The sequence below is a fragment of the Equus przewalskii genome, chromosome 13 (genome assembly GCF_037783145.1).
Source record: "Equus przewalskii isolate Varuska chromosome 13, EquPr2, whole genome shotgun sequence".
NCBI lineage: Eukaryota > Metazoa > Chordata > Mammalia > Perissodactyla > Equidae > Equus > Equus przewalskii.
This window is the reverse complement of record NC_091843.1, coordinates 9,441,607-9,457,805: the sequence shown is the minus strand read 5'-3', so window position 1 is coordinate 9,457,805 and position 16,199 is coordinate 9,441,607. Positions and strand designations below refer to the sequence as shown.

The following is a 16,199-nucleotide window of genomic DNA, read 5'->3' as shown; positions in this document are numbered from 1 at the left end:
TCCAAGCACGTGCCTGGAAGGAAGAGAACCGGGAATAGTTGGTGACGAGCACTAATGATCACCGCAATATTGTATTTTGTTTGAAAAAAGTTTTATTCCAGAAAACAAACACAACTAAACACCAATTACACCAGACCAGACTTACTGGGACCATCTTCATATTGAAACACATGGATCTACCTAACATTATCCCACTCAAAATGTAATGTTTTTACTGAAACATTAGAATTACGAAAGCAATCCATACACGTAGCTTTAAAAATATTTCCAATAGTTATACAAGGGTATAAGGTGAAAAGGGAGGCGTGCCTCCTCGCCCAATCTCCCCGTGCCATCGTCCCACAAAAGTGATCACTATAGACGAGCTTGAGACGCAGATTGGAGGGGTCTGGGAAGTCTTCACAGAGAAGGCATGACTGGAAGCTGTTTGGGTTTCTTATACACAATATTTAATTTTCAAAGACTCCTATGATCCGACTTAGGCTTTATGGTAAGCCACTGGGAGGCTTAAATGATGAGAAATACTTCTGTCTCACAGTGAAGAATTCAGAAGGCCTGGGAATTGAAGCCAGAGCTCTCATCTGGAAAGTTCCATCAAACCATCACTCCAGGCTTAGCGATTGCCACCCACCACTCCTCAGATTAAATAGTTTCAGAGCCCTGTGACCCGCTAATGTATTCACAAACTAATTCAGCTAATTAATCCTGGCTCATTCACCCGCTTAAACTACGAAAGTCTTCCAGCTTGCTGCCCTGGCTAATGGAGTGTTGTGTGGGCTCTCCATAGGTTGCACCCACTCGCAGCCAAGCAAAGACACCCATCAGGAAGCTGAGCCCAGCACTCCTCACCAAGTGAGGAAGGGACTTGATTGAGTGCCTTCTACATGCCAGGCGCTCTCTATGCAGTGGTTCCTTTGAGCCTAACTGACTGGGAGATGGGGACCACTGTGCCCGTTTTGCTGTGGAGAGCACTGAGTCTTGGAGGTTGGAGGCAACTTACTCAGGCTCACCAGCAGTTAAGCGGCAGAGCTGGGATTTGAGCCTGACTATTTTGACCGCAGAACTCACCATCATTCCCTTCTTGCTGGTGCTGAATTGGGATACTGCCTTCCCTGGCCACACTGGATAAAATAGTGCCTTCCATGGCCTGTGTCTCTCTCATCCCGTAACCCAGCTTTATTTTCATTCATAGCACACGTCACCACCTCTGTTCACCACTTCATCCCCAGTGCCTGGAAGAGTGGCTGGCACCTAGTAGGCATGCAGTAATTATTTGATGAAGGAGTGAATGGTGCTGTGAAAAGAACACTGGATGGAAGGAAGGACTGACCCGAGTTTAATGCCACACTGCCAGGAATCCAGTGTGAGACCCTGGATAATCTGATTCCCTCTCTAGGCCCTGGAGCTGTATCTGTGAAGTTAGAGGGCAGGATAAAAGCATCTCTCTGTAACTGGTACGCTCTCTGACTTATACAAATCGTCACCCAGAGCGAAGGCTGCTTTCATGCTCAGAAAAGGGAAACAAAATTGCAAATGCTAAAGAGATGGCAGGGAGCTTGAGGCAGGGGAGGAGGTAGGGAGGGACCCCTGAAACTATTTGATGTCTCTCCTCCTGCTGCCTTGAAGTGGGCTCTGCAAATTCTCAAGTGGAGAAAGTGTGAGAAGCTTGAATAGAGAAATTCGGTCCCTGACTTTACTAAGACAAAGACACAGGAGTTGGCCCAGGAGAGACCCATTGGATGGTCCGTTATGCCAGAAAGCATCTGTCAATCACACAATGAGCTAAGAGATGTGAAAAGTGCTCTGTAAAACATAAGGCTGAAATGTCCTGAACCAGAATCTGTAAGTTAAGTCTACCCCATTCTTGATAACATGATAGCAGCAGCACAGAAGCCTATGTGTAAGGACAGAGCCTGAATCTGTACAGAGTTCTTCTCTAATCACACGGCATCCTTTTTTCTCCATGTTGCTTGGGACCCCAAAGTGAAATTCTGTCATTTCCAGATTGACAATGTTTCTAGACTATCACAAAACACACAAAAGTCACTTGGAAAAACATGATATGGGGTAGGGGAGAGGGAGTGTTAAACAGGGATCACAGACTCAAGCAGGTAATGTAAATGAGTGATGATGGATAACAACTGTCCCTTGGTCTTAGTGTTGGAGAGGTAACAGGGAGTGGTGGGGGCTGTGGTTTACTAGGGAGCAAACACCCTGTCTAAAGCGAGCAACTGCTCCTCAGCTCCAGCCAATTGTTGCCATGTGATAATGCTGGCCTGCATAGCCATAACTTTAGATTTCTAAAGAGAAACCCAAAATCCATATTTTATGTGAAATAAATGTTGGTAAAATTCACATTTGAAAGAAGTGAGATGACAGCTGTACCCTGTGGGCTGCCAAATTGTGATTTCTGAACTAAACTGTCAAACGACAGAATTAGCCACTAAATTAGCCAAATACTTTCCAGATGTTCTCTTGGCTGCTGTCTCAGGATTCTCAATGTGTTTCCTATTTAGCTCCTTGTAGCTCTACGCACTTTTAGCAAATAATGAGCACTTACTAAGCACCTACTGTGTGCAGAGTGGATACTAGACAACATGGCGGGATTGAGTGGGATGCCAAAAATAAAAACAAAACAAAAACATAGATAGACACAGCCTCCCCCTACCCCCACTCCTGTATATGGAAACTGCAACACCCAAAGTCAGACTTTAATATCTGCTGGGTGATTGTGAGACACCATAAGCCCTTCTGTGGTTTGGACAGAGAGAGAGCAGTCTGTATTGTGGTCTGCAAGAGCTCCCCAGAGGAGATGGCGCTTAAGCCAGGTTTAAAGGGTGGCCGGGATTGGGGTCAGCTGATCTCATGCTGTGGCAGAGACAGTCGTTCACACACCAGTAGACTCTTCGGCTACTGCAGAAGACCCATGCCGAGTATTTGTGGGAAATAGTGATGGAAGGGCAAACTGGGCCGCCCCCAGTGTAGACCCTTCAATGTCAGCTGGAGAATCTGGACTTTATCCTGAAGATTCCTCAGCAGGGAGGGGCTGGGTTGTAGTGGGGGCGAATCTGATGGAGAGGGACCCCCTCATCCTCCTGCCTTCTCTGGCACCGGCTCCGCGGGCCACTCCAGATCCGACTCTCACCTCTTGTTTATTTCAGTCCACACAGAATAGACAAGCGGGACAGAGCATCCTCAGACAGCCTCATGCAGGCTGTGTTTCCTTTGGGGTCGGGGGATGCCTTCATGGTAATGATCCAGATCCTGAAACAATTCAGAGAGGCAGCAGGGCTTTGAAACAGGCAGTATTTCCTTTTTTATGATGGTTTCATTTTACATTTTTATTGGCCCTCCACTGATTGCTCCCGGGCTCTGTGATGGGAGGTGAGAGGCGCTGACATTTATAGAAATCAATACATTAATAAATCACGAAGTTCATAATGTCTGATTTGCTTCCAAATGAGACAGAACTATTATCACCATAAAGCTGCACATAAAATATGCCCAATTGTGATGTATTGTATAGTCTAATCAAAGGCATTTGAGTGAATAACCTTTCCCCAAAAGAAGGAAACAATCAAAGCTGAATAACTTCATTAATAATTCAAGGTGTGTCTGCCAAGGCCTCATTTATTAAGTGCACAGTTAAGAGGCTTCCGAGCTGAGTCCTGGAGATGACACCTTGCCATCTTCTCCCTGCCTCTGGGCAGGCAGACATCCATTCTCAGATGAACTGGCTGCAGTCTTTGCATTTGGCAGTTCATATTCCAGTTGAGGGTAATGTCCAATTCTCTTCTCCGGCTAAGAAATGGACCAAAATAATACACACGTTGACTGTCTGGATTATTAAGGGCAGAGGACATGGAGCCATGTAATAACTCCAGGGGAGAAGAGGCAGGAAATGTTCAGTGACCGTCAGTTATTATGTCTACTTACTGACACTCCGGGTCCTGTTTCTGGCGTCCACCCCCACAGACACTCTGCCCTGTGCCGTGGCAACCTGCAGACCGAGGTGCTTGACGCTCTTTCATCCAGGGTTTTGTGTTTGTCTATGTCCGTTGCCGTTAATATAGAATGATAATATTCACTTTAGCCAGTTAATGCCCAACCTGAACTGGCAATTCAGTACGTCTCTGACAAAGTCAATCACAGAACAAGAAAATCTTCCTATATCGCAGAAAAGCACACTGAATTAACTAGATCCATCTGAAAAGGCATAATCACGACCTAGAAGGTGTCTAACCGACATGATTGTTGGGTTCTGCTGTTGAGAATGACCCTTAAAATCCCAGTCATAAGACACTATGAGATGGGACTTCGGCCTTGAGCACCTACTGTGTGCATAGAGCACTTTACATACCTTCTCTCCTTTAGACCCACAGCTACGAGGAGGGTATGATTATAGCTCCAATTAGTCTAATAGCCACACACCGCCTGGGGACAGTGAGATGATTAGATCAGTTCTAAAACTATTACCATGCTCCCTGAGCTCACCAAGCCAGGCACTTACTATGAGGCTACGTTAATGCTGAATTCCAGCAAAAGCTCGCTTGGCCAGTCTCCATTATTTCCCAGCTTGTGACAATTCTATATGATGTACAGAAGTTTGTTTTCACACTAACAACAAAGAAAGTGTTTATTTGGTTGGATTACAGGGGCTAAGCCTACTTTATGAATTTGGTTTTCAGGCCTTCAGCACACTGGTTTGAGATGCTTACACTATTCTACAATAGCAGTAGTAACGTGATAGAGCCGGGCCATGCTGGCACGTGGTGTGCTCCACTTCCCAAATCCACATTCGGTGACTTCATGCTGACAGCCTGAACTCGGCCATGGCAGGGACGTTTACACCAGGGAAAGTGGAAAATGGTACCAATCAGGCTTTTCTCCCCTCCCCGAGAGCCAGTCATTAAACATTTACCAGCCCACGAAAGCAAGCCCTCTGCTTGGAAACCATCACTTAGCAAGTTATCTGCTAAGTTATCTTAAGTGGATAGCAGTGACCTACTCTTCAAAAAGGAGACGGAAAAACAGGCTTTCCACATCTTAGCCTGACGTTGAGCCAATGAGTTTCCATGGATGAGAAAATTCTATACCAACCAGAGATAAGTGCTATTCACAGGGCAATTCTATTTTTCCTTTGAGTAGTTTCTTCAACCTGTCCCCACACCTTCGTTTTTCCATCTCAAAACTAAAAGCCCCCTTTCTCCCTGGGCCTTAATTCCCCTCCTCCTCTTCGTTCCCAGTGAGTCATCATCTTAGCTTCTCAGTCAAGAGGGGTAATAACATCCCACCCGTGCAATTATTTCCTGCAGAAATATTCCAGACTTACTCACCCTGGGCAACGTGCCCTCTGTCCCCAACACAGGGCTGCCACCGCTCATTAACCGGCTCTCTCCATGTGCAGGAACTTCAGGGCAGTGTACAGCTGAGACCAAAGGAGAGACGGTGGGAGGTTTTCCCACAGCCTCCTGAATGCCAGCTGGAGGCAGGATTTGGGGCCTCTTTTGTCTATTTGCCCCCTAGCGCTGAGGAGACTGCTGGAGCTACCACCAAGAGTTTCATCCCGGGGCACTTTTTCCAAACAGGGCCACTTAAAACATCATCGAGAGACTTCTGCCTCTGTTAGGGACACTACAGTCCACCTGACATCTCTCCTTTGCAGCCTGGCCAGGGGCTTAGCTGGACTGAAATGTTGCTTTGAGGGTGAGGGGACAGAAGAGTCCCTACTGTATGTGGCCTTGCTTTTTGTCCCAAAACACTGTTTACGGCTCCTTTTTTCTGCCAACCCTGAGATCTAGCTGATTCATTTCTTTCCCAGGAGTTGCTTTGTTTTTTCAATCTTGGTGAAGAATGTGTGAATGTTACACAATCACACAACCAACACAATTGTGACATGTCACAATCTGTGTAGTGACTCTGTGGACTTTTAGTAATTGCATTACATTTCTGACAGTTAATTTCTACCACCACCACCCTCCCAAGCACTTGCAAGGTGCACCTGACACTTCTTTTCCCCCACACCCCTCCCAGTGTGCCCATACGAACGAAGGCCACGCTTAAAACACCCTCCCTTTGGGAGAAAGGTCAGAGAGCTGAAATACATTGCATATGGACGATTTTCTAAGTCATTTGATCTGGAAACTCTCTCACCTAATGGAAGTAGAAATACTCAAAGATTTTTTTTTTTTTGTAGGACTCTGTTTTTCAGGACATTTTCAGGACTGCAGTGTAAATGAATGAGAAATATCTAAATTCAATCTTGCTTAAAAGGGGCAGGAGGGTTTCAAGATTAAGAGAACAAATGCTTGGAGCAAAACATGATTTGAGTTTTATTGAACCAAGAAGACTGAAAAAGTGTCTGGAACACTCAGAAAATCTTTATCAAGCCTCAGCCAGCACTCCTGGGACCCATTGGGAAGTTTATAAAAATTCAGAGCTGGGGAGTTGTGTGTCTGAGCGAGTTTATGACTCACCTCCACGCCTCGGCTGTGAGAATCCCAGCCTCCAGGATTACCTGTCAGGACCAAAGGGAACTTGTCTCCCCCTCTGCTCCGTGCAGGCACCGGCAAGGGTCTTCACCCATGATGGGGTGGGTTGTCAATCAGAAAGATGGTGCTAAACTCATCCAGAATAAACCAACCGGGCATGGTTAGGGGAGAGAAGAGAGTACGTTTCCAATGCCTGCAGGCCATCACTAATATAGTCTCTAACATAACCAGCATAGCTTAGGCAACATTGAAAATGAACCACTGGAGGGGCCAGCCCAGTGGCGCAGCGGTTAAGTTCACACATTCCACTTTGGTGGCCCAGGGTTCACCAGTTCGGATCCTGGGTGTGGACCCACAAACTGCCTGTCAAACCATGCTGTGGTAGGCATCCCACATATAAAGTAGAGGAAGATGGGCACAGATGTTAGCTCAGGGCCAGTCTTCCTCAGCAAAAAGAGGAGGATTGGCCACAGCTGTTAGCTCAGAGCGAATCTTCCTCAAAAAAAAAAAATTTTTTTTAAATGGGGCCGGCTCCATGGCCAAGTGGTTGAGTTCACGCGCTCTGCTGCAGCGGCCCAGGGTTCAGATCCTGGGCACGGACATGGCACCGCTCATCAGGCCACGTTGAGGCGGGGTCCCCACATCCCACAACTAAAAGGACCTGCAACTAAGATATACAACTATGTACGGGGGGAGTTGGGAAGATAAAGCAGGGGAAAAAAAAAAGGGTTGGCAACAGTTGTTAGCCCAGGTGCCAATCTTTAAAAAAAAAAAAAAGAAAATGAACCACTGGAAACACTAGAAATACGATTTCAGGAGGAAGCACCACATCCGATTTTAGGCACACTGTCACGTAAGCCATTTGCAGTTCCAGGATGTCATGCTCTTTTAAACTTCCCTCTGGGTACAGTTTTAACATCATCCCATAAATTTTGATATGTCATGTTTTCATTATCATTTAGTTCAAAATACTTTCTAACTTCCATAAGATTCTTCTCTGACACATGTCTCCCTTAGGAATTAGAACCATATTGCTTGATTTCCAAACATTTGGAGATTTCCTCATTTTCGTTTTGCTCTTGATTTCTTGCTTTCGTCCACTCTGGACAGAAAACATTCTGAATCATTTCAATTCTTTGAACTTTGTTGAGATTGGCTTTCTGACCAAAGAAATGGTTGATTTTGGTCAATGTTCTATGTGCACTTGAAAAGAATGTGTGGTAGTCTATGATTGTTGGGTAAAGAGCCCTCTGTGTGTCAACAAGGCCAAGTTTGTTAACTGCATTGCTCGTATCTTCTCTTCCTTTATTGATTCTTTGTTTTATCAGCTCCTGAGAGAGGTATTTCTAAATTCTCCAAGTATGATTGTGAATTTTCTATTTCTCCTCTTAGTTCTGTCTGCCTTTGTTTTGTATGTATTTCAACACTATATTATTAGTGCATCCTAATTTAGAATTGTTGTATCTTCCTAGTAGATGGCCCTTTTCATTATGAAAACTCTCTCTCCAGCATAGCTTCTTGTCTTACAGTTGACTCTATCCAATGTGAAAATAGCCATGCCAGCTTTTCTTGATTCGGGTTTGCCTGCTATAGCCTCTTCCAGCCTTTCATTTTTCCCTTTGCTGTGTCCTTACGTTTGCAAGCGGGATTTAGTTAGGGCCTGGTTTTTGTCTAAAGATTGTTCCCTTGTGTCAAAGATTTTCTATTTGTCTTGTGTTTCAGCAGTTTTACTGTGATGTTCCTAAATGTGATTTTCTTTGTGTTTATCTGCTTGGGGTTTTTAGTGCTTCTTGAATCTGGAACTTGGTATCTGTGGCTTGATATATTCATCCAGTTTCTTAAATTAGCATTTGTTATCTCTTCAAATATCGCGTCAGCATCATTCTTTGTCTCCTCCCTTTTGGGGACTCCAATTACACATGTGTGAGAACTTTTCATCATGTCCAATATATCTCTTATGCTCTTGTCCATATTTTCCATTTTTTTCTCTCTGTGCATTCATGTGCATATTTTTCTATTGATCTATCTACCAAATCATTATTTTGTCTTCATCTCTGCCTAACCTGCTGTTAAATTGATCTATTTGGTTGTTAGTTTTCAACAATATATTTTTCAGTTCTAGAATTTTTAGCTTATTTTTTATGTATATTCTAGTTCTGTGGTGGAATTCATCTTTTTACCTATTGTCTTGAGCATATTTCACCTTTTTTTTGTTTTTTTTGAGGAAGATTATCCCTGAGCTAACGTCTACCACCAATCCTCCTCTTTTTGCTGAGGAAGACTGGCCCTGAGCTAACATCCATGCCCATCTTCCTCTACTTTATATGTGGGACACCTGCCACAGCATGGCTTGACAAGCAGTGTGTAGGTCCGCACCCGGGATCCAAACTGGTGAACCCTGGGCCGCCGAAGCGGAACGTGTGAATTTAACTGCTGTGCCATTGGGCTGGCCCCTATTTCACCATTAATTTAAAGTCCATGCTTGATAAGTCCAATATCTAACTCACCTATAGGTCGATTACTATATCACAATATTCTAGCTTTTTCTCTTGGTCCATCTCTCAATATGCCTGGCAAATTTTCAGTCAGTGGTAGACATTAGGATAAAAAATTTGTAAACTATCTGGCTGAGCCTTCAGCTTCTGGAAGTTAATAGAGTAGAGGCAGATAAACTTAATCCAAATAGGGAGTGAGCTGTTTGGAGGCTGCATTTCAGTGTTTGCATGGTCCGATCTATTTCTAGTTTGCCCTCACTCCTAGAATGTAGCCTGAGTGTTTCCCCAGAGCTCTCCTCCTTGAAGGGCCTGAGCGCCTGAGTCACCCCCACGCACCGTGAGCCTGCCAGAAGCTCCGATTTGCTCTGCAGCCTTCTGTCTGTGGCTGTCGCTTAGTTTCCCTTGACCTGTCACTCAGGAATCATCGAAAGCCTTGAGGGAATAAGCAGCTCAGGCGATCAGTTTCATTTCTCTGTGCTCCCTTTCTCCGTGGCCTCTGGTCTGCACCCTCAAGTCCTGAATGTCTTAGTAGGACTGGTCCCACGTTTGTCTTCCCAGATTGCTGGAAGTTCTGCGTATGTTCTTTGCTCTAGCAGATGCCTTCTGCTCAGTTTCTCAGCCTCATCACCCCCAGCACTTATAAACCCGCATAGACTGTGAGTTGAAAAGCAGCACTAACTGTCAGGCTCACCTTCATGAGTTTTTCTTCCCTCCAGAATCATGGCTTCCAAAGCGTAGGCCACCTTAGTAGCTCTCCAATGCCTTCAAACAGATGCAAGGGTTTTTTTCTTTTAATTTCTCCTTTTCTAGTTGTTCTCAGTGAGAGGTCAGCTCTGCTACCAGAAAGCTCACCATTCTCAGGCTTTTCGGTTTCTGTGTCTTTGCACATGCTGTTCCCTTGTCGCCTCTTCCTTCAAGACTCAAATAAATTATCACTTCCCCTTGAAGCCATCCCTGCCACCCCTTCCAGTTCCTTCTCATCCAGGCGCATTAGCTGAGGGCTTCTTCCTCTTGGCTCCCAGGGTCTCAGCCGTGTCTACCTTGCTTGAAAAGATTCGCTAGTGAAGAGTTCCAGACCAGCAATCCACAACATCCTACAAACAGGAATATTATATTTGGCCCATGCTGTATGTTTTAAACAGTAAACTCATTGATAACAGCTAAGAATCAGGACACAAACAATTTCTAATTGTAGTATCTCTTGAAAAATCTAAGGATCTGGACTCACTGGGCCTAAATTCTACATGACATCAGCTGGATGTTTCATTCTCATGGGGCAATAATGACTCTCCAGTTCTCAGTCCCCACCACTCTCTGTGTTGTACGCCCATCACCTGCCTCATCTAAATTACCTGCCAACTACTATTGGCATGTGAGTTTGTAATCCTGGTCCACGTGCATGTCTCCCTACCAGTGTGAGAACTCCGTATGAACAGACCTTATATCTTTTCATCTCTCTCCCAATACTTATCACATTCCTGGCATGACAGAGAAGGTCAATCCATATTTGTAGATATATCTCTACAAAAATGCTACCTAAGCATTATCAGGGCACTGAAACTATTCTGTAGGATACTGTAATGGTGGGTACATGATGTTATACATTTGTCACAGCCCACAGAACTGTACCACACAAAGAGTGAACTTTAAACTATGGACTTTAGTTAAAAGTCGTATATGAATGTTGGTTGGTCACTTGTAACAGTATACCACATCAAAGCAAGATGTTAATAATAGGGAAAACTGTGAGGGTGAGGTATACGGAAACTTTGTATTTTTTGTGCAATTTTTCTGTAAATCTAAAACTGCTCTAAAAATAAAGTCTATTAGAAAAAAATGCATAGATATAAATGCTACTTAGAGTAATAAAAGAGGGCAACTAAATCCAGCAAAATAAGTTTCTCCATGGGATTCAGGTCAGGAGACAAGAGCAAAAACACCAATGGATACCCACCTATACCGCCACCTGTAGGGGCGGCAGGAAAATAAACCCCTCCTGCCTGGGGCTGGGAGTGGGGAGTGACCAAAACACACTTAGAGTGGTAGCTGGTCTGCCTGACACGCTCCTGGTCAGGGGTACTGGAAAGACAGGAGGAAGTTCAAATAATAGCCTCAGAGGAAGACCAGGCTGACCCCCAAACAGACTCAAAAGGCCAGCAGGAGAGCGGCAAAGAGGGCCCCTGTCTCCCACTCTCTGGGACCTGTGTCTCGCAGCTCCACCATGCCAGGGAGGATTTCCCAGGTCTGATGTTTTGTCTTATGTTTTCTATTTGGCATAACAGAGGACTTCACCTGCATCCACTCTGCCCACGCGTCCTAATGTGCTAATTAGTGTTTTCGACAGCCGTTTTCCTTTTCTGCATCTGTGTTACTTCTTAAGCTTGAGAAGGGAAGAGAGAAGCAAAGACTTGTAGATTGTAAGCTCCAGGAGAGCAGGAACCAGAGCTGTTTCATTCACGCGTATACGCATAGTAGACACTTCACTGATAGTTGTTGAGTGAGCAAATAAAGAATCCTACAAGATGTGCAGCTTCAGATCACAAAGTAGCAGAGAGGGGCAGGGACTTCTATTGTGGAGGGTATCTTATAAGCCACTCTTGAACCAAACCTGCGGGTATGTCCAAGGCCCACGCCCATCTGTGCATCCTCTGCCCATGCCATCCCATCTCTCTTCAGGCTGCATGGCTGCATGGCTGTGGGCATGCTCAATGAGCCCCCTGCTGGGAGCCGTGGGCACTGTGAGGTGACCCATTGCTCTTGCCTGTTCTGACCTGGGAAAAGGACAGGGAGAAGGTCAGCCCCAGCTCTGCTACGAGACCTCTTCACATATGTGGAGCTGGACGGTGACCTGGACACCTCAGAGTGAAATCTCCATGGAGATAAAAGTGTGTTTTGCTTTTTTGATGAATGGATTTGGTAAAATGTCTTCTTACTTTTTCCTAGACATCGCCTGGTGGTATTACCAGTATCAGAGAGGTAAAAAGTTTAAAATGACTTGACTACTGTGGTCACATGCCTTTCAAAAGGAGAGCTTCTTAAGTATATGCTTTGTGATTAGTCCTCTCAAGCCCTGACGTTCTGTGCCCCTTGTTAGCAAACCCAACCTACACAAAAACAGTTGGGAACATTCTTTCAGAGACAAGTTATAGGCAGAGCTTTGCTCCCCCGAAGAAACTGGTATGTTTTCCTCTTGTGGGCAACAAGATACATGTAAAAGCTCAGAGCCAATTTGTGGCTCAAGTGTAGTAACCGCTTAGAATAAATGGCCTGAATTTCTCTGTTCGCCTTTTCCCTGTGGTCTTGACCTCCTAATCTAATCACCATCTTCTGAGGCAGTTTTTCTTCTTACTTTATCTCTTTTTATTTTTCTATTCATTTCACACAACCAGCTTCAAGTCCTTTGTGAAACAAAGTTGAATGTGTTTAAATAAACAAATAGTGGGAGAGAGAGGGTGGTAGACTGTCTGGTGAGAGGTAGGAGAAGGACAGGTGAGAAGTCAGCAGGCATAGATCAGGAACCAAAAACTCAAATGCCTGCAGGGCCAGGCAGGGAGCGCGAAAGCATTCAGTGAGCCAGAGGAGCAGGAAGGGAGCACAGCCCAGAGGGAACAGCCACTGCTCAGCTCTAGTACATTGTTGCCTTGTGAGAATTTGAGACCAAAGTTGTCAGATAATCCCATTTTCCAAGACAGGAAGCCAAACTTGTATGTGAATCCCCCGTCTTTGAATACTGGCAATTAATTCCCCAAGAAAATGAAAACACATTTTATAGGCCAAACAAGACCTATCTTTGGGCTGTGTTCATGCCCAGGGCCATGATTTTGTAACCTCAAAACTAGATGGCTGGGTGTAAAGTCCAACTCAGAGATTCCATGATGGAGAAAGTACTCTCCAGTCCAGGAAGAAGGAGATGGTCATGACCATGGTCTTTGGTCATGGTCGTGGTCATTGTCATCGACCTAACAGAGGAGACACCTTGCTAGGGAAAAGACCAAAGGCTTGGGTCTTCCTACCATTCGTAGTCTGAGGGTCTAACTTGTACACAGGCACAGAGCATGTTAGGAGCAGAACCATTGCAAGACTAATTACAAACCAAAGTGCAATTTGTGCTGAGGGAAGCAGAAACCATTGTCGGGGCACACGGGAGCCAGATCTATGAAAGAGGCCCTGGATTGGCTGCATTCTAGGTCCAGTTCTGTCACCAACTGGCTATGCGACCTAGGACTCAGGCAAAGTCAGTTGGTGACAGAGGTTGGAAGAGATGCACTGTGTAGAAGCCCGTAACATGGGCTCCACGTGTTTCAGAGAAACAGGACCTCACTGAACGGACAGGCAAAATGCCACGATTAGGTGCATTTTCCTTTTCCAAGGTCTAAAACTTCCATTCCCCACTCAGTAGAGTCTCTGACCCCAAAACATCAAGGACCACTTAATCTGGATCATCTTCTCCAACTCCCCTTCAATCTGAGAATTTCCTGTGTAGCATCCGCAACAGTTGGTTATTCTGTCTCGCTTTAACTACCCCCAGTAAGAGACAGTTCATTGCTTTTAAAAGTACTTACAGTTAGAAAACCTCTTTATCTGTTAGGACACTCATCTTCCTAATATTCTGATGGAGAGGATAACAGTCCCCCCACTCCCAGCCACATGCAAGGTTGTAGTGGGACCATGGGCATGAAGACACTTTACAGATTAAAAGTACTTTTCAAGCAGAAGTACCTAATTTATTCTTGTTATGTAGTTATTGCCATAGTATTAAATCTCTGCGTTAATTTTGATCTCTGCCATCCAAACTTAATCTGATTTGGCGAGTGGCTCATTATTCTTTTTAATGACAAAAATAATAATAACAAGTAACATTTGGCCTTGGAGACTCTTAACAAACCTCAAAAGAAACCGTCAAGGAGCCTCCCCACCTGTTAACGCTGCTTCCTCTTTCTCCAACCAGGGAACGGGCGCACCCTCCTCCCATTCCTGAGACCGCCTGGATAACGCCCAGGGACTCAGTCAGCACATTTTTAGAAAGGAACAGATTAAAATGGAGAATAGAGTACATCCCAAATTAGTGAGAGAGTATTATTTTGTGAAATTTTTGCTTATCTGCATGTGTATACTGGATTGTGATGAAAACTGTAGTTCTTACTGTGAAACACACTTAATAAAAAGAAATCAAGAACCACTGGCTTCGGCCCCTACCGCACACATGCGGCGACTTCCCGGCACCTTGAGCCCCAAAGACATGCATTCCCTTCAGAAGCTGACATTACCACGGCGTGAGAATTAGAAGGTGATGAAAAAGCAAAACAAAACAAAATCTCAGCTGTCAATATCCACATACTCAGCTGTTACAATATCTGTTTGATACGGAAATTGATCCTGCTGCCCAGACAGCGAAACAATTCATTTATCAATAAAGTTCAGTTCTACCTTAATGAAGTGGGTTTAAGACTTGATGTTTCAATAATTGCTCAGTGCATTTATAGTAAAGGAAATGGTAAGCAAGTATAGTTTCTGAATCAGAAAGATTATCTCAAGCTTCTGCAAAGAGATTGCCCTGAGCTTTTGAGGAATTTAGTCACAGGAGGATTAACAGAATAAGGCAATACTGCAAAAGAAACCTTTAAGCTTCTAGGTAAGATAAACTTGGAAAGGTATACTAGATGCCTCCAAAAAGACATCATTTCCTCCAAAAATACATTTGCATCTTCCTTATTTACATTTTAATATGGCTTTCACCTCTTTTCACAGTTTTAAATATGTATGCATTTTTTTCAAATAAAATTGTTATTCAATCTAGTGCTAGGAGATTTAAACCAACAATTTTATTTCCATTTTAAAATGAGTTAAAAAGATATGTAAGTATTCTGAATTAGACTGACTTACGTGGGGGTTGTTTGTTTGAGAATGGGCCCTTTGATTTACATGGAAACACTGCAGTGTTTAGGTAATTGCTACTTCACTTGTTAGCTACAAACATAACAATAATCAAAGGCTCTGTAAGAATTATACGGAAACTGGCCACTTGCAGCAATGTCTTATAAACAGAGTATCTTATTTATATTGAATGCTCTGCCTTCCTCCCAGCAAGATAAGGTGATCCCTGTTTCCCAGCACGTAAGGCAGATGACAACTGGGAATTGTTACCAAGTTCTGCTTCTCCTTTGGAAACTTACCCAAACGTCCACTACTTTAGGGAAGATGTACAAAACAAAAACTCACTTTGATGGATTTATTTTGTATTAAGATCAAAGTCTCAAAAGGAAAAGTGACAATTGGAGAGAGAATCTGGTGCAAAGGGACTGACTAGAGAAATGCACCCAATGCAATGGTCCTGCTCACCCTGTTCTCTCAGACAGAAACTCACCTGTCCTCCCAGTCCATAATCCTGGGTGTGACGGGGGGTGTGCACGCTCCCAGCAGCCTGTCCCCCTCATTGCTATTCTCGCCAGCCCCGATTTACAGTTGTTCAATATATGGATTTGGTAATGTCTGCGTGACAACAATGGGACAATGGGCAGAGAAGGTTAGATGGCAACTGATTCTTGATTGGAGTAAATTTTTTTTAACGCTATTTTATTTTATTTTTTTGAGGAAGATCAGCCCTGAGCTAACTACTGCCAGTCCTCCTCTTTTTGCTGAGGAAGCCTGGCCCTGAACTAACATCAGTGCCCATCTTCCTCTACTTTATATGTGGGATGCCTGCCACAGCATGGCTTGCCAAGCGGTGCCATGTCCACACCCAGGATCCGAATCGGCGAACCCTGGGCCGCCGAGAAGTGGAACGTGTGCACCCAACCGCTGCACCACCGGGCCGGCCCCATTGATTGGAGTAAATTTATAGAAAGCATTGTGGCAGGGCCCAGAGGAAAACACTCACTGACCCTTCTGTGATGGTAACACGTTGGAAGTTCCACTTATTTGGAGTTTGTGATCCTTCACTAGGAGACAGGCTGATCTCTCACTTTAATTGACTGACGCGTTCTAAACAACTATTGCAAAATTATAGTCCATTGTAGTACATATAGGAGGAATGGTAGAGAGACGACTAAAGACAATGGCTTTTAGAGCCCCTCAAATGCTTCAGAAGCTTTCTCTTATATAAAGTAGTTCCCATTTAAGTCATTTCCTATTATTTAAGGGTATCTAGTAAACATTACAAAACAGTACTGAAAAATACATCCATATTTTTAAAATTAATATTTAACATGCTACC

General features: G+C 44.3%; 1 protein-coding gene across 4 annotated transcripts in view; it reads left to right on the top strand.

Moving 5' to 3' along the window:
* The window catches only part of KCNIP1 (potassium voltage-gated channel interacting protein 1), a 344,476-nt gene that overhangs the window by 316,209 nt on the left and 12,068 nt on the right, over positions 1 to 16,199 (top strand). Inside the window, exon 2 of one of the 4 annotated variants that reach the window (XM_070570362.1) lies at positions 11,930 to 11,962. The exons of the other annotated variants lie outside the window; for them this stretch is intronic. Coding sequence (XP_070426463.1) covers positions 11,930 to 11,962 — 33 coding nt within the window. The remainder of the gene's footprint in view (positions 1 to 11,929; positions 11,963 to 16,199) is intronic. 4 annotated transcript variants of the gene reach the window in all.